The following is a 27018-nucleotide window of genomic DNA, read 5'->3' as shown; positions in this document are numbered from 1 at the left end:
GGGTTATATGGGGGATACGTGCGCGGGGGGCAGGTCCTGAGCCCGGACCCCGCCTGCCTCCCCCTGCCCCCGCCCACCCGCCTCATCTTCGGATGCCTCATTCAGGCGCTGGCAGCCATGCCCGAGCAGGTGACAAGCCGTGGCACCCAGCCCCTGTGACATGTCACGCTGGGGAGAGGAGCTGACAAAGGGCCCTTGTCACCGCAGGGCTTATCTCGGTGCCGCCAGGCAGGCGGGCAGGAAGCACCCCTCTCTTACATAAACCACTGACTTCGGACCCGCACACCAACCCCATGCCCCTGCCAAAGACAACTCCTGTAACGGGAGTGGCACGAAGCCGCGGACACAAAGGGGATCTGCCTCCCCCACGGCCCGCCGGGGCCAGGGAGAGCAGAGAGCAGGGCAGCCAGGCTGGGTCTGAACGGCCACCGCTCCCCCGACACTTACAGGGCTGCTCGGCATCCCCCTCCTCGGCTGCAGCCACCCCAGCCACGTCTGCCAGGACCGTGAACCCTCCTCCTGGACGTTTAACGGACCCAGGGGCCATCGCTCAGAGGCATCCTTGCGCTCCAGGAGACGGCCAGGAGCTACCACCAGCCCGCCGGCAGCTCACTGCGAGGCCTGCCCTGCCGGGCTGTGTCCTGCAGCATCCCCTGGAGCCCCCGCTATAGGCACAGGGGCCAAGCTGCTCACTGGGGCCAGGGGGAGACCCCTCCTGCGCTCCCCCGCACTGAGCACACTCTGTGGTGTGGCCCGGCAGCACACACAATCAATAAAAACCTACTTTAATGGAAAAATCAGGTCAATTTTTGGCTTTGGGGTTGCAGAGATTGCACAAGCTCCCACAGTGATGCAACTGCCCATCTGCCTGAGCTTTCCGGGAGGCAGAGCAGCGTCAGGGCTGCACCCCTGCCCGCAGGCACCCCTGGCCCGGGGGGAGCTGGGGACACGGCAGGACTGCGGCAGCACCGCTCCCCCGCAGCCACCGCGCTGCCGGCGAGCGCAGACCTGCGAGCAGGGAACCAGCAGAGGAAGGGCAGCGGGCCCTCACAAACAGGGGAGAAAACCCAAATAACAGGCAGCAACAGCAGGCAGATGATATCCAGAGGGACCAAATCAATAAACAAACGTTTACCTGAAGCACAGAACCCGCTCTGCCCCCCATGCCCGTGCTGGCTTCAGGGCGAGCCCGCAGCCCCTCTGCTGTGCCACAAACAGGTTTTGCAGCCCCCCTCTCCCGAAGCTCAGGCCGCAGTCCCCTTTCCCTGGAGTCTCTCCTCCCCTCTCCTCCCCACACCACGCCGCTGGACACTACTGCAGGCTCCTGGGAAGGCCCCAGTGCCCCCGGAGCTGGGACTGCCGCAGCCCGGCTGGGAGCTGTGCTCTGCAGGGCCCCGCTGGCTCAAGAGGGTCTGTTGATACCTGCGCTCCCAGACACAACATCTCGCTGCGGTCACACACGGGGGACTCAAGGCCAAGCCCAAACACCCTGACCTTGCCCTGCGGTACAGCTGCAGACACAAACAGCAGCAGCTCAGGGTTGTTCTGTAACTTTATCTGCCTCTGACTTTGTCATCAGCAGCTGTAACGCTGCCAAGGTATCGACCCGCAGCCTGTCACAGCACTGCCCCCGTGCTGGGCTTGCTGTGTCACACCCCCCCATCGCCTGTCCCCCCACGGCCGCAGCTGGGACATCTTTGCCCAGCCCGAGCACCGTAAGGTGCCTGTGGCACTCGGGGGCCTCCACACAAGTGACACGCACAGGAACACAAGTACACGTGTGCACAAACCCCCGGGTGGAGAGCCCACCCGTGGCCCTTCAGCAAGAGTCCTGCTTGCCCGCGGGCTTCGGTGGGCTGGGGAGGAGGGTGCTGACAGATACAGACACACAAATCTAGCCCAAAGCCCAGCTGGGGCAGGTTTCCCTGGCAAGCTGGCAGAGTCCCGAGGTGCAGACTGGCCCGTGACGGGTGCTGGCCACGCTCTGGGCTCACTCCCACCAGCAGCCACCAGCCTCACGCGGCCTCGCACCACCCCGCAAACGGGGGGCTCAGCCCCGCAAACCATCCCCCACCCCAAGCCGCTGCAGGGCCGACATGTCTGCAGCTGCTGCACCAGGGACAGGGCTGGGGCCACCCTCAGCCACACCAGCCCTCAGCAGCCCCTCTGCTACATCCCCAGGGGATGCAGTAAGGGCCAGAGCGGAGCCACGACCCCCCAGTGCACCCCACACCACGACGGGTGCAGCAGGGCCCTGCCCTGGGGACCTCCTATGGGGCCGGATCCCCCCGTGGCTCCCGTCGCACCAGCTCGGGCAATGCCGGCATTTGGTTTCTCCCACTCAGCTGCGCTTCTCCAGGGGACACGGGGCAGAGAAGACACATCACAGGCCGAGGGCCGCTTCTCGCCACGGCCTCCCACACCTGCGGCCACAGCACTGAGCCGGGCTGTGAAAACATTTCCCTGTTTGCCGAGGTCTTTAGTTTTGCTTCACCTGAACGAGACACTGTGTGCTTTGTGTGCAATTCCTGAGCTTTCCTTTCACCCATGTGTCTAATTGTTTCACCGAGTCCTCAGTTAAAATGGTGCCACAGGACTCACTACGTGGGAACACGCTGTGATAACCCTCAAGATTGCCATCTCATCAGATGACCGAACGCAGAGCAAGAGCTCTAATTGTCGTCCGGGCGTAAAGGCCAGAAACACACCAACAGGCTCTTGCTAATTGCAGGCAAGGCTGGGGAGGACCGTCAGCTGCAGGACTGTGAAGCTACTAAAGCCTCAGTTGCTGAGGCAAACCACGAGCTACAGGGCTCCAAGGGAGGCCGGCAGTGCTGGGGGGTCCCACCACACCCCCTGTGTGCCCCCCAGCTCCAAGGAGGCTGTCCCACCTCCTCCAGTGCTGCAAGGACGTGCTGAAGCAGAGGGGAGCCCCCAGCTCTGCCTGGGGTGGGAGTGGGGTTGTCCCAGACAGCTCCTGGAAAGCACCAGGAGAGCTTTACCCCAGCCCCACAGCAGGGACCGAGCCCAGGATGGCCCCAGCACAGCCAGCGCTGCGGGGGGCTGGGCCCACCCGCCCCCTGGGCCTGAGGCAGCCACCCCCCGCCTGCAGCCCAGCATGATCACAGTTACCCGACTGGATCTGTTGGGGTGAGAGGAGAGTCCCCCAGGAGAGAGCCTGCCTTGGTGCTAGCCTTGGGAGCTCTGCAGCCACCACTGGGCCCCGATCAGGGTGGTGCTGCTCCAAGAACAGGGTCTGCGCTCCCCGAGACCGGCTGAATGAGAGCAGGGCAGCTCCCACCCGGAACCAAGGATGCCGAAGGGACGGGAACTCCCTGCACTTCCTCTGGGATCATGCTCCAGCACTGACCCACCAACTGGCTTTTGGGGCTTCCTGGCTGCCACCCCCCGCACTGGCCTCGCCCCACACAGCCACGAAGACACCCACTATGGTACAGGTAGGGCAGGCAGCTGGCAGTGCAGGGTTAAAGCGCGGCTCTGGCCCCTCTGCTTCCCAAATCCCCCTGCCGCAGGCTACCGGCAGGTAGACTTCCCGGATGATAAAACCTCTTCCTTTCTTTCAAGAAGGCAGCACAGGATGGCAGATGTGGCTGCGGTGGTTTGTGACACAGTTTTGCCCCACTTTAAGAGAAGTCTTATCTTCCGCGGCTGGATGCCAGAGCAGAGGCAACTCACGCAAGCCAACCGCTCCCAGCTCTGCCCTCGATTTTCTGAAACCTCACACCCCTGGCAGGCTGACGTCTGCAGGCACAGGAACTGCCCGGGTGCTTACAGAAAACCCCTCACGCCTGCCACGAAGCAGCCCCGGCTCTTCCTGACACACACGCCACCACCAGTGCCACCGGGAAGCCCAGGGGCTCCCCCAGCTCTGTGGGAGAGTCCTGCTGCTCCAGGAGCAGCCCTGCCTCCTGGCACCAGCCATCCCGAGGGTGACATGCAGCTGTGCAGGGCCGCTCACCCTCACTGCCTGGGCGTTGGGCAGCAGCGCTGGGCCTTGGCGGGGCCAGCTGTCCGCAGGCAGAGCGGGGGGGCCGGGGCTCGGCTCCGGCTGGTGGAGGCAGCGGCTGCGACCGCCCAGCCCCAGCTCTGCCCTGAGAGCCGCCGTGGCAGGCATGGCACAGATCCACCAGCGGCTCTGCCACCGGGCCCCGCTGCGCTCTGAGGGAGCAACAGTTTTCCCAGGCTGTGCTGGGGGGAATGTGGCGACCCGGCCAGGGCTGCTGGTCCCTGCAGGGTGTGTCCCGCGGCCCGCAAGGCCCCGCAGGGGTTACGGGTGAGACCGAGCACTCAGTGTCCCGGTGGCCGGCTCAGCCTCTGTGTTTGTCACTTCCCCCCCAGCCCCGCACAAAACACTTCCGTACCCAAGAGGGCGGCAACAGGCGGCGGCCGGGGCCCTGCAGCCGCCGCGGTACCGGCCAGACGCGGCCGGAGGCCCCCGGCGAATCGCGGCCCAGGCGGGAGGCCGGAGCCAGGCTCCCCCGGCCGGTCAGCGGGATCCCCGCCCCGGTGCTGCCCGCCGCCCGGAGGGACCCTGCGTGCGGCCGCCCTTCCCGGCGCCTCGGGGGATGGCGGAAAAACCGCACGGCCGCGGGAGGGAAAGGAGCCTCCCCCCGGCGGCGGCGGGAGCCCGCAGTGACTGGCGCCTCCCTAGCGCGGGGCTCAGACGCGGTGACAGCCCCGCCGGGTGCCTCCCGAGCGCGGGGTGCAGGGGGTCACCGCGGCAGCCTCCCGCCCCGGCCCCGCCCCGCCGGGAGCAGCGGGAAGGCCGCGACCCGCCGCGCCGCGCGGCGCCCCGGAAGTGACCCCGGCGGTGCGTCACTTCCGGTCACTCGCCGCAGGCGCGTTCTACTTCCGGCGGAAGTGGGCGCGCAGTTCCACTTCCGGGTGAGCGGTTGCGAGGAGCCGTTGTCAGCGGCCACTGCTCGACTCCGGCCCGGCCCCAGCCCCGCCGCCGCCATGTCGGTCCCCAGCGCTCTCATGAAGCAGCCGCCGATCCAGTCCACGGCGGGCGCCGTGCCCGTCCGCAACGAGAAGGGTGAGTGGGGGGGGCCGCGGCCGGGGCCGGTCCCGCCGTGGGGCAGGGGAGTGCCGGCCCGGGCGCGGGGCCCCTGGTGACGGCCCGGTCGCCCGCAGGCGAGCTCTCCATGGAGAAGGTGAAGGTGAAGCGGTATGTGTCGGGGAAGCGGCCCGACTACGCGCCCATGGAGTCCTCAGAGGAGGAGGATGAGGAGTTCCAGTTCATCAAGAAGGCGAAGGAGCAGGAGGTGGAGCCCGAGGAGCAGGAGGAGGAACTCGCCAACGACCCCCGGCTCCGGCGCCTCCAGAACCGCATCGCTGAAGATGTGGAGGAGCGGTGAGTGCTGGGGTTGGCAGGGATCCGTGCCCCTGCCACGCTTTCCTGCGCAGAGGGCTGGGGAGTCCGGACCCCGCGCTGCAGCGAGGGGCTGCAGGAACACCTGGCAGAAGCTGGGAACATTCCCCAGGCAGCACAGGAGAGTCTCTGGCTCTTCTCACGTCTGTGCTGCAGTGTGCCATGGGCTCCGGCCCCGCTGTGAGCAGCCCTTCCAATCCATAGTCACTGTTTCCCAGGGCACCACCCCATGTTTGTGTGCGGCTGAGGGGGTTCCGAAATAAAAACTAGCACAACGTGCTGATGCTTGGGGTAGTGGGAAGGTTACACGGTTATGGGAAGCATGCTCCAGGCAGGGAGTAACCAATTGCCGTTTGCTTCCTCCCATGGAGCTGCTGCAGCTTTCAGTCCCAGTAACGGGGAGGTTTCCGCTGGGAGCTCTGTTCCTACTCGGAGCATAGGCAGGGAGGAGCTGCCAGTACCCGGCCCCTCCAGCCTCCTGGGAAGGAACATGGGGGGTTTGCCCACACTCAGCAGTTCCAACAATTACCACGGTCTCGTTAGGAACAATTCATGAATAGTAACTTCCTGCAGCCTCTTTACATCTGAAGTGCTGTCGTTCAATTGTGGTCTGTCACAGGCTGGCAAGACACCGTAAAATCGTGGAGCCTGAAGTGGTTGGAGAAAGCGACTCTGAGGTGGAGGGAGAAGCTTGGCGTCTGGAGCGGGAGGACACCAGCGAGGAGGAGGAGGAGGAGATCGATGATGAGGTGCGCTTGCAGAGCCGTATAACAGGCCTGGGGAAGCCCCTGACGGCACAGGCTGGAACCGCCTTTTGCACGGGCATGGGGGCTGTCTGGTGGAGCTGGACAAGTGTCACAGCTGGCCATGACTTAACTGGAGGGTTACTGTCCTCTTGCATGGGACGGGACACTGGGAGAGGCCATCATGCTTCTGGAGGGATGGGTGTATCATCTCAGAGCCAGCACTCCAGACACTGCACGTTTTTAACAGGAGAGTGAGAGGGAAGCGATAGCAGGGCTGTTCATCTGACCCCTCTGTGTTTGTCTCCATTAGGAGATCGAGCGTCGGCGCGGGATGATGCGCCAGCGAGCACAGGAGAGGAAAACTGAGGAGATGGAAGTGATGGAGTTGGAAGATGAGGGTCGATCCGGAGAAGAGTCCGAGTCGGAGTCTGAGTACGAGGAGTACACGGACAGCGAGGATGAAATGGAGCCGCGTCTCAAACCTGTCTTCATCCGCAAGTGGGTGACGCAGCTGCACATGGGAGCTGGGGGCCGAGCAGACACCACTGCCGTGTCTCCTCGTCCTCGCCATGGGGCTGAAGGCAGTTGTGGTCCCTGCCCACAGGAAGGACCGGATCACAGTTCAGGAGCGAGAAGCGGAAGCGCTGAAGCAGAAGGAGCTGGAGCAGGAGGCAAAGCGGCTGGCGGAGGAGAGGCGCAAGTACACGCTGAAGGTGCCAAGGGCGGGCTGGGGGTGATGTGGGGGCAGTCGCTGCAGCAGGCTTAGCTTGGTCCTCGCTGCAGATCGTAGAAGAGGAAGCGAAGAAGGAGCTGGAGGAGAACAAGCGCTCGCTGGCAGCGCTGGATGCTCTCGATACAGATGATGAGAACGACGAGGAGGAGTACGAGGCCTGGAAAGTACGCGAGCTGAAGCGTATCAAACGGGACCGTGAAGAACGAGAAGCGTAAGTATTGTCTGCGTAAAGCCAAGGCTGGGAACGCACAGCCCCGGGCCCCACGGGCAGCTGGAGTCTCTTCCTCAGGCTTCCCTTTGGCAACACGGTCTGAGCCAGACCACGCACCTGCAGCCCCTCCTGCCCGCCCGTGGGGGGTCTGTGCTCCCCGTCAGCAAATGTGTAACCCCACGGCTGGCGAGAGTGGCTCTGGCGGGAGGGTACTGCAGGGACAGGGGCTCTCAGGGGTTTCTCTCCTGCCCAGAATGGAGAAGGAGAAGGCAGAGATTGAGCGCATGCGGAACCTGACAGAGGAGGAGCGCCGCGCTGAGCTTCGGGCCAATGGCAAGGTCATCACCAACAAGGCGGTGAAGGGCAAATACAAGTTCCTGCAGAAGTACTACCACCGGGGAGCCTTCTTCATGGTGAGTGGTGAGCGAGGGCCCGGGCGTGGCCGCACCGGCAGCAGGGCCAAGGTCTGTACGCCAGAGGGGCTGCACGAGACCCTGGGGACGTCTTCTCCCTGGGGGAAGCCCCCACCGCAGTGCCCTGGGACAAGAGCAGCCCTGGGAAGCTGATCGACTGAGGTGATCTGAGCGCGGCCAGCTCTCGCGGCAGAGGGAAAGGAGCAGTGACACCAATGCAAGTGGCGAGGCCGCAGCGGCCTGTGAGGCGCTGGCCTGCGGGACGGGCATGGTTCCGCCCAGAGCTGGCCTGCACTACCTCACCAGAGCAGGTTGAGGGTTCCCCGCTGAGACAGAACTGTGCCTGTGCCACTGCTGGGGCTGACAGACCCTCCCAGAACAGAGCCGGCTCTGCGTGGGCTGCGGCTCTGGGGAAGGGGCCTGAGTGGATGTGAGGGCGGCTGCCAGAGGCAGGCTGGGGGACAACGCCCACGTCCCCCACCCTCGGCAGTAGGTCAATAGCACTGCAGGCACCATGGCGGGCTGCTGGTGGCTCTTCCCTGCTTTCACCGGCTGCTGGCGCTTGCCAGGAACTGGCAGGCTGAGCAGGTGCGTCCCTCTCCCGCAGGATGAGGACGAGGAGGTGTACAAGAGGGACTTCAGCGCCCCGACCCTTGAGGACCACTTCAACAAGACCATCCTGCCCAAAGTCATGCAGGTGGGTGCACTGGCTGGTGGGCGCCGGCCCGAGGGCTCGAGGGTGGGGGCAGCGGGTCCCCACGTCCTCACTGGATGGCTGCTCATGAGCTCTTCTGCTCCCCAGGTCAAGAACTTTGGGCGCTCAGGGCGGACAAAGTACACGCACTTGGTGGACCAGGACACCACCTCCTTCGACTCAGCCTGGGGCCAGGAGAGCGCCCAGAACACCAAGTTCTTCAAGCAGAAAGCAGCGGGCGTACGGGATGTCTTTGAGAGACCCTCGGCCAAGAAGCGGAAAACCACTTAAAGCCCCGGGAAGGAGGGCACTTCTCTGCCAGCTGCCAGAAGCCGCGGCAGGGACGAGGGACGCGGGGCTGTGCCAGGACTCGTGCGGTGACAAGCCCTTCCCCTGCCCCTGGGCCGCACCTGCCCTGGCGCTGCGGCAGCCTGGCGAGCTCCCTGCCCAGTGCTGTGGGGGACAGGGCCTGTGGGTGCTGGCCAGGCCCGTGGCCACGCCGCCGTCACACCCGCAGCTGCCACGACGGCCTCGGCAGCGCCTGACGGTGCTGGGCAGGAGCACGGAAACACCCCCAGCTCCAGCACGCCCACTTTTGGGGGAATTAGCGGACTTTTATAGCTGTCTGGCCCACAGCATCTCCCTATTGCTTGTACCTCCCCTGTCAACCATTTGGGCCCTTTTTTTGGAGTGGAACAGCGGTGTCCCTGTCTCCTCACCCTGTTCCTGCAGGGCTCGGCTTTTCTACCTGTGTGGCGGGGGGTGGGGTGGGGTCAGTTTGATTAAAAGCGGTCGTTTTCTTACATGTTCTGGCCCTGTTGTCCATGGAGCGTGGCCGTCCCGGTCTGCGCCTTCCCACGAGCCAGGACAGACAGGCAAGAGGGGTGTGCGAGGGTGACCGTCACCCTTGTGCCAGGGGCTGCAGCTCCCCAAGGATGGGAGACATGAGGTAGCACAGTCCCAGGGGTGACATTAACAAAACTCGTGTTTCCAGGCCCTAAGCCAGCGGGTCCGGGCTGCTCTCTGCCTGCCTGCCCCGGTGCCGCCTCGCCCAGCTCCCGGCTCACCCGGGCCACCCCAGCGAGGCGGGAAGGGCTGGCACGGCGCTGCTAGGCCTGGGGTGCACCCGTCAGCCCCTGAGCAGGGACAACGGAGTAACGGGAGCTGCTGCCCCGGCGGGGATGAGGTTAAAAGCGGGAAGAGCGGCTCAGGCAGGTCCCCTCGTCCCGCTCCGGTTGTGGGTTCCCCAGTGCCACGTGTGTTCCCAGGGCAGGCGCCCGGCGCCGCGCGGACCACACTGACAGCCCGCTCCCACCGGTGCCTTTATTGGGTGAGGTCAGAGGGCGCCCCGCGCTCAGTTGGTGAGGGTGATGAGCGCCTCCACCACGTTCCCCATGTGCTCGCGCAGGCTGCGCTCCGCGGCCGCCCGGGAGATCTCCATCTCCGTCATCTGTAGGGAGACAACCGCGGGAACCGTGTGGGGGCCGGGCTGGCAGGGCCGCCCAGCCCCGGGGCACCGGTCTCGTCTTTGGGTGCAGCCTCGGTGACGAGACGGCGGCTGCACCCGAGGGTCGGGACACGCCACCGCCTGCCCCTACTCACAATCAGCTCCAGGTCCTCCTTCTTGATGGTCACTTTCGCCAGTTCCTTCTCCCTGCGGCAAGAGACAGACAAACCTCCGGTGACCACCCAGCCCCCGCTCCGGTGACCGGCAGCCCCCGCTCTGATCCCGACCCCGCCTGCCCACACGGCTGTACGGCAGGGTGAGCTCCGGGAGAAGGCCGGGCGCCCGCCCCAGCTCCCGGGGAAGGTCGGGGCCCGGTGCGGGAGGAACCCCGGCGGGACCGGTGCCCAGAGCCCCGAGCGAGCGCGGGCGGTTACCTCTCCTGCTTCGCCTTCTGCTCCCGGGACCTCCGGTCTCCGATCACCGACATGGCCTGTCAGGACGAGCACAGTCACCGGGTGGGTCAGGGCCGCGCCCGGCCGGGACGAGCACCGCGGTGCTCAGGGCCCGGCCCCCCTCCCCGGCCCCGTCCCGCCCCGCCGCACCGTCTCCAGGTTGGAGCTCTGGATCTCCTTCTCCTCCGCGTAGTCCGTGACGCGCTCCAGGTCCGCCGCGCCGCTGTCGTGCTTCCGCGGCTTCTCCGCCGCCCGCCCGCCCGCCCCATCGCCGCCGCCCCCGGAGCCGTTGGGCTCCGTCTCGAGCTCCAGCTCCACGTCCCCCTCCGCCGCCATCCCGCCGCCGCCGGCTCCCGCTTCCGGTCACGTGGAGGCGGTGCCGCGTCCAGCTTCCGGTCACGTGTGGCCGCCGGAACCAGGGAGAGGGGCGGCGGGGTGGCGACGATCAGACCCGGGCCGTTCCCGGGCCCGGCCGTTGGCCCCGGCTCCTCCTCCTCCTCCTCCTCCTCCTCTTGCTCCTCCGCCGCCGCCGCTACCGCCGCTTCCCGGGCAGCGGCCCCGTCCCGCCGCCGGTGGGCGCTGCGGAGCCCGAGGGGCCGGACCGGGCCGGGGGCTCCGGGGAGGGGAGGGGGCTCGGTGCCGGCCGCTCCCGGGCGCTGCCGGGGCGCGGGGCCGGGCCGGGGCGGGCGCAGCGCTGCCCGCCGCCCCCGGGCAGGCGCTAAGCCGGGTAAGAGGGTTACAGGGATCCGGATCTGGCTCCCGCCGCGGTCACACGCGATTGAAGGACGGGACCGGCCCCGCGCCGCCGCAGCGGAGGCCGAGCTGGCTCCCCCGGGTGCTGCCTGGAAGCGGGAGATCCCCGGGGTCGTGGCCCGGGGCCCGGGTCCGCCTGTTCCCCCCCCGCACCCCGACGGCAGGAGCCGGGGCGCTGCCCGCGAAGGCAAAACCTTGGGCTGACCCAGACGTGTGGCAGGGGCACGTGTCCCTCCGGGGGCGGCTGTGGGGCAGTGGGTGCTCAGATGGGTGCGGGGTCCTGCCGTGCACGGCCACGCAGCTGCCAGGGCCACCTCGGCACCCCCAGTGCCGTCTGGACGCTGCCGTCGGCCCGTGGCGCTGGGGGGGCCGAACTACGGTGGCAGCTCCGCAGGGCGCTGGGTGCCCAGGCTGGAGACATGGGGAGACGTGGGGCCTGCAGACCCCAGGGTGAAGAGCTGTGGGCTCAGCGCGGGGGGCTGAGGCTGGAGAGCCGGCATGGCCGCTCTGCCCGGTGGGGAGAAGGGGGTGGCTGCAGTCCCAGGTGGACACTGGGGAGCAGGATGGAGGCCGGGGAGCTCTGAGCCTGCAGCACTTCACCCCGGGGTCTGGTCGTGCCCGGCTCGTTGGCCCCGCCATGCAGCTGGGGGCCCTGTGCGGGGCCAACTCGGCTGACAGCTCTCCGGGGGGGCACCGGGGCGTCACACCGGCCCTGCAGCACCTCGGCAGCCTGTGCCCTGCCCTGTCCCCGCAGCGCCTGCGTGGGCCCCGCTGTGCCACACCAGGGAGTCCTACAGAAACCTGCCCCGAGAGCGGCCTCGTGCCCTGGACCCGGTGCCAGCTCCTCCATCTCCTGCGCCCGCTGTACCATGCACTGATCCTCCTCTGCGGTGGCCTCCAGGACCCTTTGCCCCACCGGCTCCCACCGCTCCCAGTGCAGGGACATTGCGTGGGGACGAGCCTGGCCAAGATGTCCCCTGGGATTGCAGGGGGCTGTGGTGGGCTGGCCCTGGCCAGCAGCCGAGCACCCGCACACACTCCCCCCGCAGCGGGATGGGAAGAGAACAGAAAGCGCAAAAGCGAAAAAAAAAATTGTGAGTTGAGAGAAAGACACTTTAACCTGTGAAAGAAAGAGGAAAAATAAAACAAACCCCAGAGCTGTGAACACAGCTGCTTGTCGCCTCCTACCAGCAGCCGGGTGCCCAGCCAGTCTCCAAGCAATAGCCACGCTGGGAGCCAAAACCCTTCCTCTGCCTCCAGCCTCGCTGCCGAGGACGACGCTGTGACACAGAGCGTCCCTCTGGCTGCTGGGGTCACCTGTCCTGGCTCTGTCCCCTCCAGCTTCCTGCCCCCCCGGCCTCCTCGCTGCAGGGGAGAAAGGGCAAAGGGGCCCTTGATGCTGAGCGAGCCCAAACATGGTGGTACCCCCACGCCCCCCAGCCACACTGCTCTGGGACCAGCCATCACCACGCAGGGGCCAGCACCCCGCGGACCCCACATGCCCCCCACACCAGCCCGTGCCCGGGCTGCCTGCTATGGCCTCATCCTGCACAGTGAGGGGCTGGGGTCCCAGGCAGGGATCCACATGGCCAGGAGTCACCAGTGGACCCTGGACAGGCCCCCCGTGGAGCGCCCCAAGGGGGGCTGCCGGGAGGTAGCAGTGAGCAGATGGCGGGGCGGGCCGAGCCGACAATCCCCCTAATCCCATGAGGGCAACGGGGGCCGAGCTGAGCCGAGCCAGGCCATGGCGGGCACACGGACACAGGGCCGCCTCCTGCACTTGCTGCTCTGCCAGGTGGGACTGAGGGGACTGACGGGGCTGGGGACAGGGCTGGACCGGGCTGGGGGGGCCAGGCCAGGCTGGCGAGCAGCTCTGGCCCGGTGGGGCCCCCCCTGACCATGCTCCCCCCAGCTGTGCTGCGGCTGTGGCTGCAGATCCTGCCGTGGGCTCCGCCTGTCTACGGGCACCCGCATCCTCTACACACTCCTGCACGTCCTGGCCTCTGCCGTCTGCTGCCTCATGCTGTCCCGCACTGTGGCCCAGGCTGTCAAGGAGAAGGTGATGACGGGAGCTGGGACACGCCAGGGTGCTGAGGTGCTGGGGGCACTGGGGGTGCTGGGGGTCCCAGGGGCACTAAGGGTGCTGGGGTGCCAGGCATCCCCACAGCATTTAGGGGTCCCAGGAGCACTAGGGGTGCCAGAATTGCCGGGGAGCTGAGAGAACTGGGACACTGGGGATACTGGGAGTAACAGGGCTGCTGGGAGTGCCAAGGTTGCTGGGAGTGCCAAGGTTGCTGGGAGCAGTGCCAGGGGTACTGAAGGTGCAGGTCTTGCCCAGCATTGGGGTGCTGGGGGTCTCAGAGGTACTGGGGGTAGAGAAGGTATTGGGAATGCTGGGGGGCAGTCAGGAGTTCAAGGGCACTGGATCCCCTGGGCACTGAGGGGTGCTGGGCCCATCAGCAGCCCCATCCTGTCGCTCTCCATGCCTGCAGCTGCCCTTCTGGGTGGTGCTGTGTGACCACCTGCCCGGGGGCACAGACTGCGAGCAGCTGGTGGGCTCCTCGGCCGTGTACCGGGTCTGCTTTGGCACCGCCTGCTTCCACCTGGCACAGGCTGTCCTGCTCCTCAACGTGCGCTCCAGCACCGACTGCCGCGCTCAGCTCCACAACGGGTATGGGGATGGGGTGCAGGGATGGGGGGGGGGGAGCTGCCGGGGGCCCTGTCCCCCTGACACTCGCTGCCGTGCAGGTGCTGGTTCCTGAAGCTGCTGGTGCTGGTGGGGCTCTGGGCCGCCAGCTTCTTCATCCCCGAGGATGGCTTCATCCAAGGTGTGTCCCCCACCCCGCCAGAGCTGGCATCCCAGGCCCCCGCGTGCCCCCGGTGCCAGCCCCACCTCTGCCCTCCCCCCCCAGCCTGGCACTACATGGGCGTCTGCGGGGGCTTCGCCTTCATCCTCATCCAGCTGGTGCTGATCACAGCCTTCGCACACACCTGGAACAAGAACTGGTGAGTGTCGGGGCGCCGGGCGGGCACTTGCCCGCTGCCGGCTCTCACCCACTCTCCCGGCAGGCTGACGGGCGCCGCGCAAGACAAGCGCTGGTACCTGGCCGTGCTGCTGGCCACGGCCGCCTTCTACACCCTCGCCTCCGCCGCCTTCTCCTTCCTCTACAAGTACTACACCCACACGGCCGCCTGCTTCCTCAACAAGGTGCTGCTCACCATCAACGGCAGCCTCTGCGGCATTGTGTCCTTCATCTCCATCACGCCCTGTGTGCGGCTCAGTGAGTACCGCATGGCACGGCTTGGCACAGCTCGGCATGGGCCACCGTGTTGCAGGGCTGGCCACACCCTGGGGCTGGGGTGGGCAGCTGGGGGGTCCCAGCTCAGGGCCAGCACTTGGGCACCTGGGGAGGACCCAGTGCCCCAGGGCTCCCGCTGGCCCCTCCTGTGCCTGGGTGCAGGGCATCGGGCAGGGAAGCGGCAGGAGGGGGCTGCAGGGGCACACGCGGAGGCCATCCACCAGCTCGTGGCACTGCGGGGGCCCCAGTGACAGCTCTGCCCCCCACCCTTGCAGAGCAGCCGCGGTCGGGGCTGCTGCAGTCCTCAATCATCAGCTGCTACGTGATGTACCTCACCTTCTCCGCGCTGTCCAGCCGTCCCCCGGAGAGAGGTGGGTGCTCCTCCCTGCTGCCAGCAGCCCCCCCGCCAGGGCGCGCGCCCGTCTCACCTCTGCCTCCCCGCAGTGCTCTTCAAGGGGCAGAACGTCACCGTCTGCTTCCCCAGCGTGCGGCAGGATGAGCTGCAGACAGAGGACACCACCGTCGCTGTCCTGGGGGCCGCCATCATGTACGCCTGCGTGCTCTTCGCATGGTGCGTGTGCCCGCACCACCATCCCTTCCGGGTGCAGCTGCACCACGCGGGGACCCTGTCCCCAGCCTGTGGCACAGCCAGCGGAGCCGGGGCACGTCCCAAGGGGTGGCAGGGCCAGAGCAGGCAGGGCATCTGCGGGTGGGCAGGGGCAGCGCAGTGACCCCAGGCACGGCACTGCCCGTCTTCTGCGGCTACGTTGGATCCATGGGGCGGGCTGGGAACCTGGCACAGGGCAGTGGGTGCCTGTGTCACGATTTCTGCCTCTCTCCCGGGCACAGTAATGAAGCCTCCTACCTCGCCGAGGTCTTCGGGCCCCTCTGGATGGTCAAAGTCTATAGCTTTGAGTTTAAAGTGAGTGTGGATGCTGCCCAAACCCTTGTCCCAGCCCCATGTCCAGCCAAGCATGGGGGCGCTTCCCAGGGTGCACCCCCCCTGTGCCAGCTCCTCTGAGGCAGGGCCAGACCCTGTGGCAGGGGTCAGCCCAGCGGCGGTGGCCATGGGGCCGGGCTACCCTGGCCCAGCAGCAGTTGCCACCACACTGCTCTCTCCTTGCAGAAACCCTCCTGTTGCTTCTGCTGCCCCGAGAAGATGGAGGAGGAGTTGAGAGGTGGGTGCAGGGTGGGGGTGCCAGGTGACCTGCCCTCGGGGGGTGTTCCAGTCCGGGGGTGCTGGTGAGGAGGGGGTGCAGGAGCCACCGTGCTCCTGTGCTCTCCCAGGTGGCGAGCTGACATGTGCGCAAGTGGAGGAGACCGCAGGGGGACAGTGCATCATCCAGGATGAGCGAGACCGGGTGGTCTACAGCTACTCAGCCTTCCACTTCGTCTTCTTCCTCGCCTCACTCTACGTCATGATGACCCTCACCAACTGGTTCAGGTAGGGAGGGCCCTGCACTGCTGCCCAGCCCACCTTGCTCTTGCTCCCCTTCCCTCTCGCTAGTTCAGCCACCCAGCCTGGACTGCAGCCCCGCCAGCGTTGTCACCCCCCCAGCATCCTCACCCCCCCAGCATCCTCATCCCGCCAGCTGCGACCTGCTCCCCGCTCGGGCTCAGGCTGCAGCGTTCCACTCCTCACCGGCGCTCTGCTCCGGGCTGTGCTGGCGTCACCGGGCTGGCGCCTGCACCCACAGACCCGCACCGCTTTGACCAACAGCCCCTGCCAACGGCAGCCACGCGCTGCAGCGAGATGGGCTGGGGTCTGCGGGGCCGGGGGGGCTCCACGGCAGGTGGGATGTGCCCAGGGACATGGCGCAGCTGCTGGGACACGGGGTGACCTGGCGGCTGGCGCTGGGAATCCCCGTGCCAGCGTTCCTCAGGCGCCCAACGCCTGCCCTCTCCCATCAGCTACGAGAACGCGGTGCTGGAGACCACCTTCACGCACGGCAGCTGGGCGACCTTCTGGGTGAAGGTGTCTTCGTGCTGGGCCTGCGTCCTGCTCTACCTGTGGCTGCTGCTGAGCCCCCTCTGCCTCCGCAGCTCCCCCCCGCACCGGCGCAGCAGCCCTGTCCCGCGCGTCCTGCGCCGGCGACGCACCCCGCAGCGCATCAACATCTCCACATAGTCCCTGCCGAGACAGACTGTGCCCAGCCCTGCGTACGGCAGCAGCCGGGGCTGGTCCCGGCCATGCCCGGTGCCTGTGCCCCAGCCCCGCTGGGTCCCGCTGACCTCCCCTGACGCCCTGTCCCAGAAGACGGTGGCATCCGGGAGAGCCCGAGGGGGACCCGGGAGGTGGGTGCTCCCAGGGACACGGGTCCTGCGCTGAGCCGGGGCCACCCGCGGGGCTGGCTGGAGAGAGCCGGGGTGGCAGGTGCCCGGCCCTGGCTGCTCCCGAGCAGGGAGGCAGCTCCTGCCGTGCGCCGGCTGCCAGCCCGGCAGCAGGGCTCTGCCCTGGCTGCCTCCACGTCTCTGCTCACTCGCCAGCGGTGTGCTCACTGTAAATAGCTCCTTAAATACATTTTTATATAAAACTCTGAGCTGAGCCCGTGCCATCCGCCCGCACACAGGCTGCAGCCATGGGGGTGGGCACGGAGGTGCCCGCAGCACCCCAGCACCGGCCTCACCCAGGCAGCAGCCATGGCCAAGGGCACTGTCGGGGCGGCTCTGCTGGGGAGGTGGCAGAGCAGGGAGTGCCAGCCTGGGGTCCAGGACTTCAGGAGGGTGTTCAGCCCATTGCCGGTGCCCCAAGCTGAGCCCCTGGAGGAGCCCCCCCCCAGGACACAGGGATGGCTCCAGCTCGATGCCATGCTGGGGGCACCAGCCCAAAAGGTGCCTGTGAGCCATCAGGGCACCGGGCTGGCCCAGCAGTGGGGCCAGCACAGGGACAGGACCCCCAGGCGAGCACCTGCCCCAGGGTGCCGGGGACAATGCCAGGCCCTGGGGTCCCTATGCCCAGCAGCTCCTGTCCCATCCCTTCCCGTCCCACCACGGCAGCCGGGGTCTGGCCTGGTCCCAGTGCAGCAGTGTAGCCACCGTGGGGTCCCTGACTGGTGCAGCGGGGACTGCACTGAGGTTGTGGGGGTCTGCAGTGCTCAGTGCCCAGCACCCTGGGGCTGTGCTCGCACCTCTCCCTCCCCAGGAGATGTGGGGACCCGCTCAGGGCTCGGCCTTGGGTGGCTGCAGTGCTAGCTCAGGGACATCGCCCAGGCAGGGCCGGGCAGGGGTCCCTGCAGCCCCAGGCACCCGAGGGCTCCCCAGCGTGCCGGGCTGTGCCCCAGCCAGGACCCATTTCACCCAGCTGCGAGAACGATCAGCTGCATCACACCCTGCTCGAGGCCGAGCACACCCTCTCCCAGCTGCAGGAGCTGGGACAGCTGCGGGGGGACTTCGAGCAGGCCCAGCAGCACGAGAGGTGGCACTTGGGGGAAGGGGGTGGCAGGGATGTCCCCAGCTCTGCAGGAGACCCCGAGCTGCTCCAGCAGCCAAGCAGGCAGCACTGCTTGCAGGAGCCCTGCAGAGCCTGGCTGCAGCCAGGGGGACTTTGCCAGATCCCGTGTGCTCCTGCCTGCCCTGCTGCTGTGGGGCCAGGCCACTGAGGGGGAAACACGTTGCTCAGCCCCATCGTGAGCCTGGGCAGCTGGGCAGCCTGCCCGGAGCTGCTGGCACGTCCCTCCAGGCCTGTTGTTGGTAAGCCTGATGATGCTGAGTGTCCTTGGGGCTCCTCCACTGTCCCAGCATCTCCACGGGCACCTCTGACCCCCAGGTGTGGGGGCTGGAAAGCCCCACACAGCCCCTGTATCCCCCGTGGGGGCCCTGCCATGAGGATGCTGTGTCCCTGCAGGGAGAACGTGGCCCTGTGGGAGATGGCGGAAGAGAAGCCATCATTCAGGAGCTACGTCAGGATGCTGCGGCACATCCCAGCCAGGCCAGGCAGGGCAGCAGCCGCAGGGGCAGCCAGGGGTGTGCACCTGTCTGGGTGCCACTGCTGCGGGTACAGACCCCCCCCGCATCAGACCCCAACATAGCCCCGCAGCAGGTCAGCGATGGAGGGTGGAGGGGCAGCCCCAGCTGTGGCCCCCCCATCCCTCAGCACTGCCTGCCAGCACAGGGGCAGGGCAGAGGACCCCCCGCACCCCAGCGCAGCCCCCTGGGCAGATGGAGACCTGGGCTGCAGCCATGCGGGCCACAGGCAGCACCGGAGCTTGGCCTCCAGCACAGACGCAGCCCCCTCGCTCAGCGGCACGGGCAGCCACAGCTCTGGGCTCTGCCCAGCTCCCACCGCAGCACCGAGGTGAGGGGTCAGCCCCTGGCCCTGCACCCCAGGGTTGGGGAGAGGGACGCAGCTGCTTGCCCACAGCCGACAGGCTCAGGCCCCTCACCGTGGCATCTGTCACCCGCTGGCCCCCAGCCCCTGAACAGGCGAGGCAGAGGGACCCCACGGCTCTGCCAGGCACTTCAGCAAGAGGAAGGGTCCTGCCCTCATGCGGGAGGTAACCGGTAACACCCATCCAGTGCGAAGGGCTGGGCCAGGGGGAGCCAGGGCACAGCCACACCCTGTGCCCGCACCGCACTGCTGCTTGTGGCACTGGGGGTGCAGGAGGAGAGGAACCCGCATCCCCCTGCACCTCGTACCAGCCTGGCAGGGGACATGGGCATGGGGAAGTCTCACTCCCTGCTGCACCAGTGAGTTCAGAGGAGACACCTCCAGCACCCACATGCCCCCCAGGCAACCCAGCCAGGGCAGAAGCACAGGAGCAGCACCAGACTGTCCATCGCAGCAGGTGGGGATGTCCAGAGCAGCTGGTGGATGGGGAACAAACCACGTTACCGAGCTGGGACAGCACCGGGCGGGAGAGGTGAGACCACAGGGGCTGGGGGTCCCACTGCCATGCAGGGCCAGGTCCTGCTCCAGCAGCAGACCCACGGCACTGACCCCCCCCAGCACGAGAGCATCGCCCAGCCCTGCCTCCCCAGAGCCCATGGCGTGCTGCTCCTTGACATCAGCTCCACCAGCAGTGTCTGCTGGGGGATTGGGGATGTCAAGGCAGCGGGAAGGGTCCAACAAGCACCCAGCCCCCAGGGAGAGGGGCAGGATCCTCAGGGGAGGGCTGTGCCAGTCCTGGGGAGCAGGAGCGAGACAGGAGCTAGCTGGGCTGCTCGCTAAGCAAGGTGGGGGACCAGCCCCTGGGAGCAGTGGGAGCACTTCCCCCCAGCTTTTCCCCTTCGCTGTCATTTGTCGCATCCGGAACTGCACTCAGCTCCCAGGCACGGCCCAGGTGTGACGGGGGCAGTCGCTGCGTGCAGCGGAGCTCTGCGGCTCATGGAGAAGACGGACCACAGCTGCGGCCAGAGGCTGCCGGCCCCAGGGAGCCCTGAGCCACCCTTCCCTGCCACAGGCCACCAAGGGGCCGCTGCCACTTTTGCCGGGGGAAGCAAAAACAGACCCGCCGGGTTCCGTCCTGCCGGGGCAGGAGGACCAGCTGCCACCTCTGCTCCCAGCCCTGCAGGGGAGGGAAGAGGAGGGTGGGCCAGAGCCGAGGCCACAGCATCGGGCTGGGCCTCAACGTCCCCGCACTGCCACCGGACCAAGCGCAGGAGAGGGGCCGGCTCCAGCTCTGCGTGCCCTCCACTGCCAATCCCCCGCAGAGATGCTGGGGGGTGGGCGGTTGCCCCGCTCCTGCACCTGCTGGTCCCGCCGGCTGCGGGAGCCCCTCGGTGCGTGCGAGGCCCAGCCACCATCCCCCGACCCGCACCCCCCAGCCCTCCTTCCCGCCCTTCTCCAGCACGATCCCCTCCCGGTTTCATTCCTCCTGGCTCCCAGCACTCCCCCCTGCCCAGGGCGTTTTCCCCCCACCTCCCTCTGCCCACACCTCACCCCTGGGGCTCCCCCCCCGCCTGCGGCCACGCTCGGGGTCCCACCGGCTGCTCTGACCCCCCCCAGGTGTGGGCACCTCCCAGGCCAGGCCCCACCTTTGTTCCTCACCATGAAGACACAGCAGCTCCACACCGCAACACCCGTGGCTGGGTCCGTCCCTCCTCTTCACCACCACGGGACGCGGCCATGGACGCTCCCTCCCGGAGGTGGGAGGGGGGGCGCACGGCGGCGGTGCCCCCTCCCGCTCCCCAGGCAGCCCCAGCCCGCCCCCCCGCCCGGGCGCACGGAGGGAGGAGACGGGGCCTGCAGAGCTCCACAAGCTACTTTAATAGGAGACGGACCCGAGAAGGACGCAGGGCGCTGCCGGGGTCCCCGGCAGGGCGGCCCGGCCCCGGGGCTGCGCTGGGCATCCTGCCGGCGGGCGGCCCGGCCCCGGGGTGGCGGCGGCCCGGCCCGGCCGCGGGCTACTTGGCGCCCTCCTTCTTCTCGTCGGCTTTCTTCTGCTTCTGCTGCATGATCTCCGAGTCCCTGCAGGAGAGCGCGTCGCTGGGCTGGCAGCGGTACCGGCACCGCCACCGGGAGGGGACCGGGAAGGCGGGGGGGAAGGCGGGGGGGGGGGGCAGGTCGGCGGGCCCGGCCTGGCGCTCACCTCTGCTTGCGGGCGGCGGCCGAGAGCCCGTCGTCCCGCCGCTTGCCCTTGCCCGAGTCGCTCTGCTTCTTCAGGTTCTTCTGCCGCGCCAGTTCGCGCTGGTTCCCGCCTGCGACGGCGCGGCCGCCTCAGAACGGCCCAGCCCGGGGCCCAGTCCCGGCCCTGCGGCCCAGCCCCGGCCCCGGCCCCACGCTCTGGGGCCACGGCGTCGCCCCCCCTCACCGCCCCAGCCAGCCCCGGCCCGCAGGGCGAGTCCCGGCGCCGCTCCCCCCAGCCCGGTCCGGCCCCGGCCCGCACTCACGGGTCATGGCGCCGCTCCCTCCCGCCCTCCGCTCCGCCGCCACGTCCCGCACTGACCCCCCCGCGCCCCGCCCCGCGCCGCTCTTTAAGGGCGCGGCGCGGCCAATCGCCGCGCCGAGCCCGCCCCCGCCGCTCTCCTATTGGCGCGCCTCCCCGGCTAGGCCCCGCCTGATTGGCCGCGGGCTACGGCTGCCACTCCGCCGGCGGGGGCGAAAAAGCCGGAAGCCGGGGCGCAGGCGCCAAGGGCCGCGCCTACGCGCCAGGGGGGGCGGGGCCTGGTGGGGCCACGCCTCATCGTGACGCGCCAGAAAGGGGCGTAGCCACAGGAGCCGTGCGGTGGCCGGTGCGACGCGGGGGGGCACGAACGGACACCGGGGCCGGGGGGTGCAGAGCGCAGTGCGGCGGCGCTGGCGCCTTCCCGTCTCCTCGGTCCCACGTCCGGAGCCGTTGCAGCCCCCGGGCCGGGCCACGGGCGGCCCCGCGGCCTCTCCTCCATCCCCGCCGGGGCGGCTCCTCCGGGCGGGCTCCGGGGTGCTGCGGCGCCGCTCAGGCCGCTCCTTCCGCCGCGGGCGGTGCTGGGGCTCTGCGGGGAGGGACCGCCGTGAGCGCCTCCCGCGCCGTCGGGGACCCGGCGGGCCCGGGGCGGGCCCGCCCCCCGAGCGGCCCGTTCCCCGGGCGCCCCGCTCTGCCTACGCACCCGGGGCTCGGCGGCGGCATCGGGCCGTGGCGGGGCTCCTGGGGAGCGGTGCGGACCGGAGGGCTCCGGCGCTTCACCAGCCGCGAGAGCTCGGCGTGGATCACCTGCGGGCGGCGGGGCGGCTGTGCGGCGGGCAGGGCTCCGGCCGGGCCCCCGACGGTTCCGGTGCCGCCGGTACCCGGCTCAGCGGGACCCCCGGCGCCCCCCCCGCCCCGGCGGACCTTGCTGGCCGGGTCCAGCTCCAGGGCTCTCCTCAGGACCAGCGCGGCCTCCGCGTCCCGGCCCTGCTGCGCCAGCAGCTGCGGGGGGAGAGGAGCGGGCGGTAGCGGGCGGCCGGGCCGGGGGGCGGCGCGGGGCGGCGCGGAGCCCACCTGCCCCCGGCGGAGCAGCGCCCGGCCGTTGTCGGGGCTGATGCGCAGAGCCGCTTCGCAGGCCGCCAGCGCCTCGCCTGCCCGCTGCAGCTTCAGCTCGGCGGCCGCGCAGTTGTTGAGGCACTTGACGCGCTGCTCCCGCAGCTCCTCTTCCTCCTGCGGCCCGGGCGGGGCTGCGGGGCGAGCGCGGCCTCAGCGCCCCCGCACCGGCGCCCCGCAGCCCCCCGCCCTCCCCACCCGGTCTCACCCGCGGCGGGGCCGTCGAGGGCGCGTAGGGCCAGGCCGTAGGAGCGCAGCGCTGCCGGGAAGTCGCCCCGCGCGAAGTGGAAGTTGCCCCGTTCCCTCCGCTGCGCGCCCAGGAGCAGGCGGGCGGCGGGGGGCAGCGGCTGCCGGTCGGGGCCGTCCCGCACCTCCAACAGCGTCACCTCGAACAGCAGCGGCGCCTCGGGCGGCACGTCGGGCTCCCTGCGGACACAACACCGGCTGCCCCTGCCCCCCCCGGCCCCTGCCCGCCACGGCCCCCGGGCCCCTGGCCCTGCCCGCCCGACCCTGCCGGTCCCTGCTCGCCGCAGTCACCCGCCACGGCCCTCCCGCGTCCCCCCGCCCCAGCCCGCCCTACCTGCCCGGGCGGCCGTAGCCGTAGGGGAAGGCGGCGAGGAAGAAGGAGACCTCCCCGGGCTGCATGGTGGGGACGCCCAGCTCCAGGGCCTGCGGACACGGGCACGGCGGGGCTGGCCGGGCGCGGCACCGGGGGGTGCTCGGCGCTCCCCGCTCCCCGGCCGGGGCTGACCTGCACGACGTCGCCGTGGCCCGGCACGAAGCTGAGCCGCGGGTCCCGCTCCACCAGCCCGCCGTCCTCCAGGGCGCCCAGCACCTTCACCGACACCTCCTGGCCCGGCCGCGGCCGCGGCCCGCCCTGCCCGTCCCGCAAAACGCGCTTCCGCAGCAGCCGGTCCTCTGCGGGCGGGGGGGCGGCCCTGAGCGCCGCGCCGGGACCCCCGCGGGGCCCGGCACCCCCGGCCCGGGTGTCCCCGGGGCCGCCCGCGGGCGCTCACCCGTCAGGTCGCTCCAGCCGTCGGCGGCGAAGAGCGGCCCGAAGCCGCCGGGGCCCGGGGCCGCCACCGCCTCCAGCCGCCGGTAGAAGAGCCGCTCCTCGTCGCGCACCGACGGCAGAGCGATGGAGGTGTGGGGCAGGCGGAACCGCACCCGTCTGCCCCGGCCGGGCCCTTGCCGCCGCCCTCCGGCCGCCGCCTCCCTCTCCTGAGAGCCACCGGGCGAGGGTCCCGGCATGCCCGCCCCCGGCCCGCCTCGCCGCTCGCCGCTACCAGCCGGCCTCGCTCCGGGTCCCCCCGGGGCTCGGCGGCGGGCGCCTGCGGCCCCCGGCCTGCACCGGGCGCGTCGCCGCCGGCCCCGTCGCGCCGCGACTGTCCGGGGCCGCCCGGGCCGGGGCCGCCGCCGAGCGCATCCCGCCACGCCGTTACCTAACACCGGGAAGCGGCTCAGGGGATTAGCCCGGGCCGGCGGCAAAAATAGCCGGGTCAGGGCGAGCCCCGCCGCGGAGCTCCCGCCGCCGCCCTCGCCCCCGGCCCGGCCCGGGACTGTCCGCCGCGGTCCTGCACTCCGGGCCGTGCCGCGGGCGGCTCCGGTACCGGGGCTGGGGACTGGGCCCCGGCTCGGCCTCGTGGCGGCGGCGACAACAAGTGGGACCGGTCCGGGGGAAATCGGAGGAACCGGACGCAGGCGGGACTCATCGGGCCCCGCTGGGGGCGCGGGGGTCCGTGATCGTCTTCCAGGGCTGCCGCGGGGTGTTGGGGGGGGCGGACCGGAGGAACAGGGGAACCCAGGGCGGCCACGGCGTGGGGGGACTGGGGGGGGCGTGGGAGGAACCGGAGGGGGCCGGGGGTGAGGGGATCGCGGGACCGGGGAGATCGGAGGGCCGGGCCGGCAGCACCGCGGGGTGGATCTGCCGCGCCCCGGGGGTCGGGGAGGCTCGGGCGTCCCCGGGACTCCCCCCGCGGCTCTTCGCCTTCTCCCTCTCCCGCGGCAGCCGGGACAGCCCAGGGGCAGCCCCGGAGCTCACGGCCCGACCAGCACACGCAGCAGAAGCTGGACCAGACCCCAGGGTGCCCTGGGGAGGAGAGGTGGATGGCCCAGAACAGGCCTCCTGGCACGCAGAGAGGCTTCAGCCAGGCCAGGGCAAACACGGGGACAGCACGAGCCTGGGTGAACCGCCCAGCACCCCCCATCCCCCGGGGCTCCCCAAAAGGCCCCTGGGGTCTCCCCGGTGGGCTGGGGCCTCTGTGCCCACCAGAGCCGTGTGACTGCAAGCCTGGCTTTGGAGAAGGGGCTCCCTGTGAGCCCGGGGGTGGGACAGAGCCTGGCTGAGGTGGAGGAGAGATGCCCCAGAGAGCTTTAACCTCTGTGATCTGCCCCTTCCCAGATGCCAGGCCCCAGGCCAGCAGCTCCTCCTTAGCAGACCCCGGATTACTTGGGGTAAGAGTTTGACACTGGCTGCTGCGGGGCTCCCCGTGCTTTAGCGGGATTTGGCCCAGCCCCAGGGCATCGGGTAGGCTGAGAGGAGCCGCCTGCCTCACCCCAACAGCAGAGGGGCTGCAGGCCAGGCCCCGGGCACAGCCCTGCCTGCTGGCTGCCCTGCAGGGCCTCGGCAGGTCGATGCTGTACCGCCAGCCCCCGCCCCACCGAGCGCAAGGGCTCTGCTGCCCAGGCAGAACCAGCTCCTCCTGGTCGCTGCGGGAAGCACCCTACCGTCTGCTCAGCGAAGCAGCGCAGAGCTCACAGGGCAGCGTTTAGTGCAGACTACACAGAGTACCGCAGCCTGCGTGCTCATGTTGGTAACAGGAGACAGAAATCCATTCAACTGGGAGTCAAAATGAAGAGACAAAACGAGGAACAGAAGAATGCACGACCAGTGGGAGACCTGGGGAAGCAATGGCACTGTACAGCTGTGCTCGTTCTGCTCACCCGCTTCTTTTGGGGTTCAGGCACTTGAAGCTACAATTGCACGTGAGTACAGCCACGTCGAGAAGGTGAGGCTGGATGCAGGGCAGGGACTGGGTTCCCTCCCGGAGCTGATCCGTATATTTCTTTTCCCCTCCAGACTCACCCTGCCTCGCAGCAGGAGAATCGCTGGGACTACCTCCACCAGAAGCTGTCTCACATCAAAAACATGATCCTACAGTTTGAAGGAAGTGGGAGCTTCTCAGCAAACTGCTGCTGCAGTTCTTTTTTCCTTGCCTATCAGGACCTTCCCCTGAAGCAGTGGAGGAAGCAGATCTCCAAGGGTATGTTAGATTAAGGACAAGGTTCACAAGGGCCCCGCAGCCCAGCTGGGGCTCCTGCCCAGCCTAGGATAGTTGCCAGCCCATGGCCTGGGGCCGGCTGGTTTCCCTCTCCCTGCAGAGCAGGCGGCCTGGGGGGCAGGAGAGGCAGAGGCGGGCTCTGGGAGACCCTTTGCTGAGGCCTGAGCCAGCCCTTGGGGCTGCGTTACTTAAACCTTTGGCTGGTGGCTGATCTCTCACAGGTCTGGGCCAGTTTTCCACGCAGGCCTCTTGCTGAAAGCAAGGCCTGTGGAGTTAACCTACGAATCAGTCCTCAGACGTCTGTTTCTCCTCCATTGAAGCCTCCTTAGGTTCAGTTTATTTGCTGCACGCAGTGAGGATACCTGGCAGCCACCAGCACAATGCGCTTTCTCACACCCTTCATCCCTCTGGCCAGAAAGTGTCACCCAGCCTGGGCTTACCTCAGCCCGGCTGATCCGAGCACCGGCGCTCACCGAGAGGGCTCTGGGCCAACTAAACTTGTCTTAGTGCCCAGGTGCCACCAGGTCTGAAGTCACAGACCAGGGAGCAAAGCGAAGATCAGGGAAGCTTCCCCTGGCTCTCCCTTGCCTGACACAGGGCTGAACCCCGTCTGCATAGGAAGCAGCGCTCCGGTTTGGTTTTACGGAACACAGGCAGCCGTCAGCAGGGCCTGTTGCGTCCCCGTTCCTTGAACCAGCGCCTGGAGTCTGCAGCCAGTGCAGGGGTCCCGGAGCCCGAGGTCAGACACCCCCTCCTCCTCCCCCCCGCCCCCCGCGAGGGGCCTGGGGCAGAGCAGAGGGCAGCCGTGGTTTGATACCTATGGAGCTGGGGAAGAAATTCTCCTACTGCATAGCTGCTGTAGACAGTGCTCGGCGTTGTATGATCTACTGTACCTGGAGAATTCCAGCAGCAATAAATAACTGGTGCGCAGCCTTCAGAGCTGTGGGGGAGGAATCCACAGAGAAAGCAAACGCTGGCTCTTACCATGGCAACTGCTGCAACACAGCAGCGCCTTGTGCATCTGCTGAGCCTCCCGGCTTAGGCAGCCCAAGAAATGCAGAGAGGGGCAGGGCCCGTCTCTGTTCCCTCGGCGTCTTGCTCCCGACCTTCCCAGTCAGCAAATCCTGCGCCCAAGCAAGCCAGGACTGCCTGTCCCGCAGGCCAGCTGGCCCCAGCCCACAGCACCCAGCTGCAGCGCAGGATCCTATTCCTCTCCCTCCCACAGCCACCAGCCTCCTTCTACCAAGAGCCACCATCATTTCACAACTAACTGTCCTCACCGCACAAGCCACAGACAAGCCTACGGGCTGCGAGGAGCACCCTCAGCAGGAGCACTATCTGTGCTTTTAGCAGCGCTCCTCCCCTACGCTGGGTTACTTTTGCACCAGTTTAAGAGCTGATTTACTGCTGCTGCACAGCCCTTTGCCAGACCGCTCTATACGCCTGCACCTGTCGAGATCCAAGTCACATGAAGCATGATGTACCTCAGAACTCGCTGAGGCAGCAAAAGCATTTGTGACCAGAGTCCTTTAGACCAAAATCTGTGTAAATGTAGCACCTGAGGCACAGCACGAGGGGACAGCTGCTGCTACTATGCTCTGGAAGGACTCATGAGCTGCAGAAGAGCAGGCTGAAGGCTGAGCTTAAGATTTAGAATTGGACT

The 27018-nt window shown here is 68.5% G+C and overlaps 5 protein-coding genes across 5 annotated transcripts; 2 read left to right on the top strand and 3 right to left on the bottom strand.

The window, feature by feature from the left end:
* The first annotated feature begins 4891 nt into the window (after window positions 1–4891).
* On the top strand, window positions 4892–8994 carry MFAP1 (microfibril associated protein 1). The gene is made up of 9 exons (XM_074837614.1): window positions 4892–5056; window positions 5155–5374; window positions 6012–6141; window positions 6449–6636; window positions 6743–6851; window positions 6922–7082; window positions 7336–7495; window positions 8103–8192; window positions 8298–8994. Exons 1-9 carry the CDS (start codon window positions 4978–4980, stop codon window positions 8478–8480), a joined length of 1320 nt encoding a protein of 439 aa, XP_074693715.1. The 5' UTR covers window positions 4892–4977; the 3' UTR covers window positions 8481–8994.
* Window positions 8995–9498: 504 nt separating this feature from the next.
* Window positions 9499–10439, bottom strand: HYPK (huntingtin interacting protein K). The gene is made up of 4 exons (XM_074837664.1): window positions 10239–10439; window positions 10071–10126; window positions 9792–9843; window positions 9499–9639 (listed from the first exon to the last, which is right to left on the bottom strand). The coding sequence occupies exons 1-4, from the start codon at window positions 10422–10424 to the stop codon at window positions 9544–9546; spliced, it is 390 nt and encodes a 129-aa protein (XP_074693765.1). The 5' UTR covers window positions 10425–10439; the 3' UTR covers window positions 9499–9543.
* A 254-nt stretch (window positions 10440–10693) lies between these two features.
* Window positions 10694–16680, top strand: SERINC4 (serine incorporator 4). The gene is made up of 13 exons (XM_074837663.1): window positions 10694–10815; window positions 11596–12636; window positions 12754–12900; window positions 13334–13512; window positions 13590–13669; window positions 13754–13847; window positions 13911–14122; window positions 14416–14511; window positions 14585–14711; window positions 14990–15062; window positions 15267–15318; window positions 15428–15584; window positions 16052–16680. Exons 2-13 carry the CDS (start codon window positions 12586–12588, stop codon window positions 16266–16268), a joined length of 1485 nt encoding a protein of 494 aa, XP_074693764.1. The 5' UTR covers window positions 10694–10815; window positions 11596–12585; the 3' UTR covers window positions 16269–16680.
* A 3642-nt stretch (window positions 16681–20322) lies between these two features.
* On the bottom strand, window positions 20323–21035 carry SERF2 (small EDRK-rich factor 2). Its single transcript, XM_074837707.1, has 3 exons — window positions 20969–21035; window positions 20668–20776; window positions 20323–20546 (listed from the first exon to the last, which is right to left on the bottom strand). The coding sequence occupies exons 1-3, from the start codon at window positions 20973–20975 to the stop codon at window positions 20483–20485; spliced, it is 180 nt and encodes a 59-aa protein (XP_074693808.1). The 5' UTR covers window positions 20976–21035; the 3' UTR covers window positions 20323–20482.
* A 200-nt stretch (window positions 21036–21235) lies between these two features.
* On the bottom strand, window positions 21236–23334 carry LOC141928884 (peptidyl-prolyl cis-trans isomerase FKBP8-like). The gene is given in 8 exon segments (XM_074837706.1): window positions 21236–21550; window positions 21665–21768; window positions 21886–21963; window positions 22036–22208; window positions 22283–22500; window positions 22655–22743; window positions 22826–23005; window positions 23008–23334. Coding segments are annotated over 8 exon segments (1197 nt in total). The 5' UTR covers window positions 23326–23334; the 3' UTR covers window positions 21236–21513.
* Between the last annotated feature and the right edge of the window lie 3684 nt (window positions 23335–27018).

The sequence above is a fragment of the Strix aluco genome, chromosome 12 (genome assembly GCF_031877795.1).
Source record: "Strix aluco isolate bStrAlu1 chromosome 12, bStrAlu1.hap1, whole genome shotgun sequence".
NCBI classification, from domain to species: domain Eukaryota; kingdom Metazoa; phylum Chordata; class Aves; order Strigiformes; family Strigidae; genus Strix; species Strix aluco.
The sequence above is the reverse complement of the archived record's forward strand: the minus strand, read 5'-3'. Positions and strand labels throughout refer to the sequence as shown.

Coding starts and splice junctions, on each gene's coding strand:
- MFAP1 (XM_074837614.1), top strand. CDS start 4,978: ATGTCGGTCCCCAGCGCTCTCATGAAGCAGCCGCCGATCCAGTCCACG. Junction 6,852..6,921: donor GGCGCAAGTACACGCTGAAG/GTGCCAAGGGCG, acceptor TCCTCGCTGCAG/ATCGTAGAAGAGGAAGCGAA. Junction 7,496..8,102: donor ACCGGGGAGCCTTCTTCATG/GTGAGTGGTGAG, acceptor CCTCTCCCGCAG/GATGAGGACGAGGAGGTGTA.
- HYPK (XM_074837664.1), bottom strand. CDS start 10,424: ATGGCGGCGGAGGGGGACGTGGAGCTGGAGCTCGAGACGGAGCCCAAC. Junction 9,844..10,070: donor CAGAAGGCGAAGCAGGAGAG/GTAACCGCCCGC, acceptor CTCTTGCCGCAG/GGAGAAGGAACTGGCGAAAG. Junction 9,640..9,791: donor AGGAGGACCTGGAGCTGATT/GTGAGTAGGGGC, acceptor GTCTCCCTACAG/ATGACGGAGATGGAGATCTC.
- SERF2 (XM_074837707.1), bottom strand. Junction 20,547..20,667: donor GCCGCCGCCCGCAAGCAGAG/GTGAGCGCCAGG, acceptor GCTCTCCTGCAG/GGACTCGGAGATCATGCAGC.
- SERINC4 (XM_074837663.1), top strand. CDS start 12,586: ATGGCGGGCACACGGACACAGGGCCGCCTCCTGCACTTGCTGCTCTGC. Junction 15,319..15,427: donor GATGGAGGAGGAGTTGAGAG/GTGGGTGCAGGG, acceptor GTGCTCTCCCAG/GTGGCGAGCTGACATGTGCG. Junction 15,585..16,051: donor ACCCTCACCAACTGGTTCAG/GTAGGGAGGGCC, acceptor CTCTCCCATCAG/CTACGAGAACGCGGTGCTGG.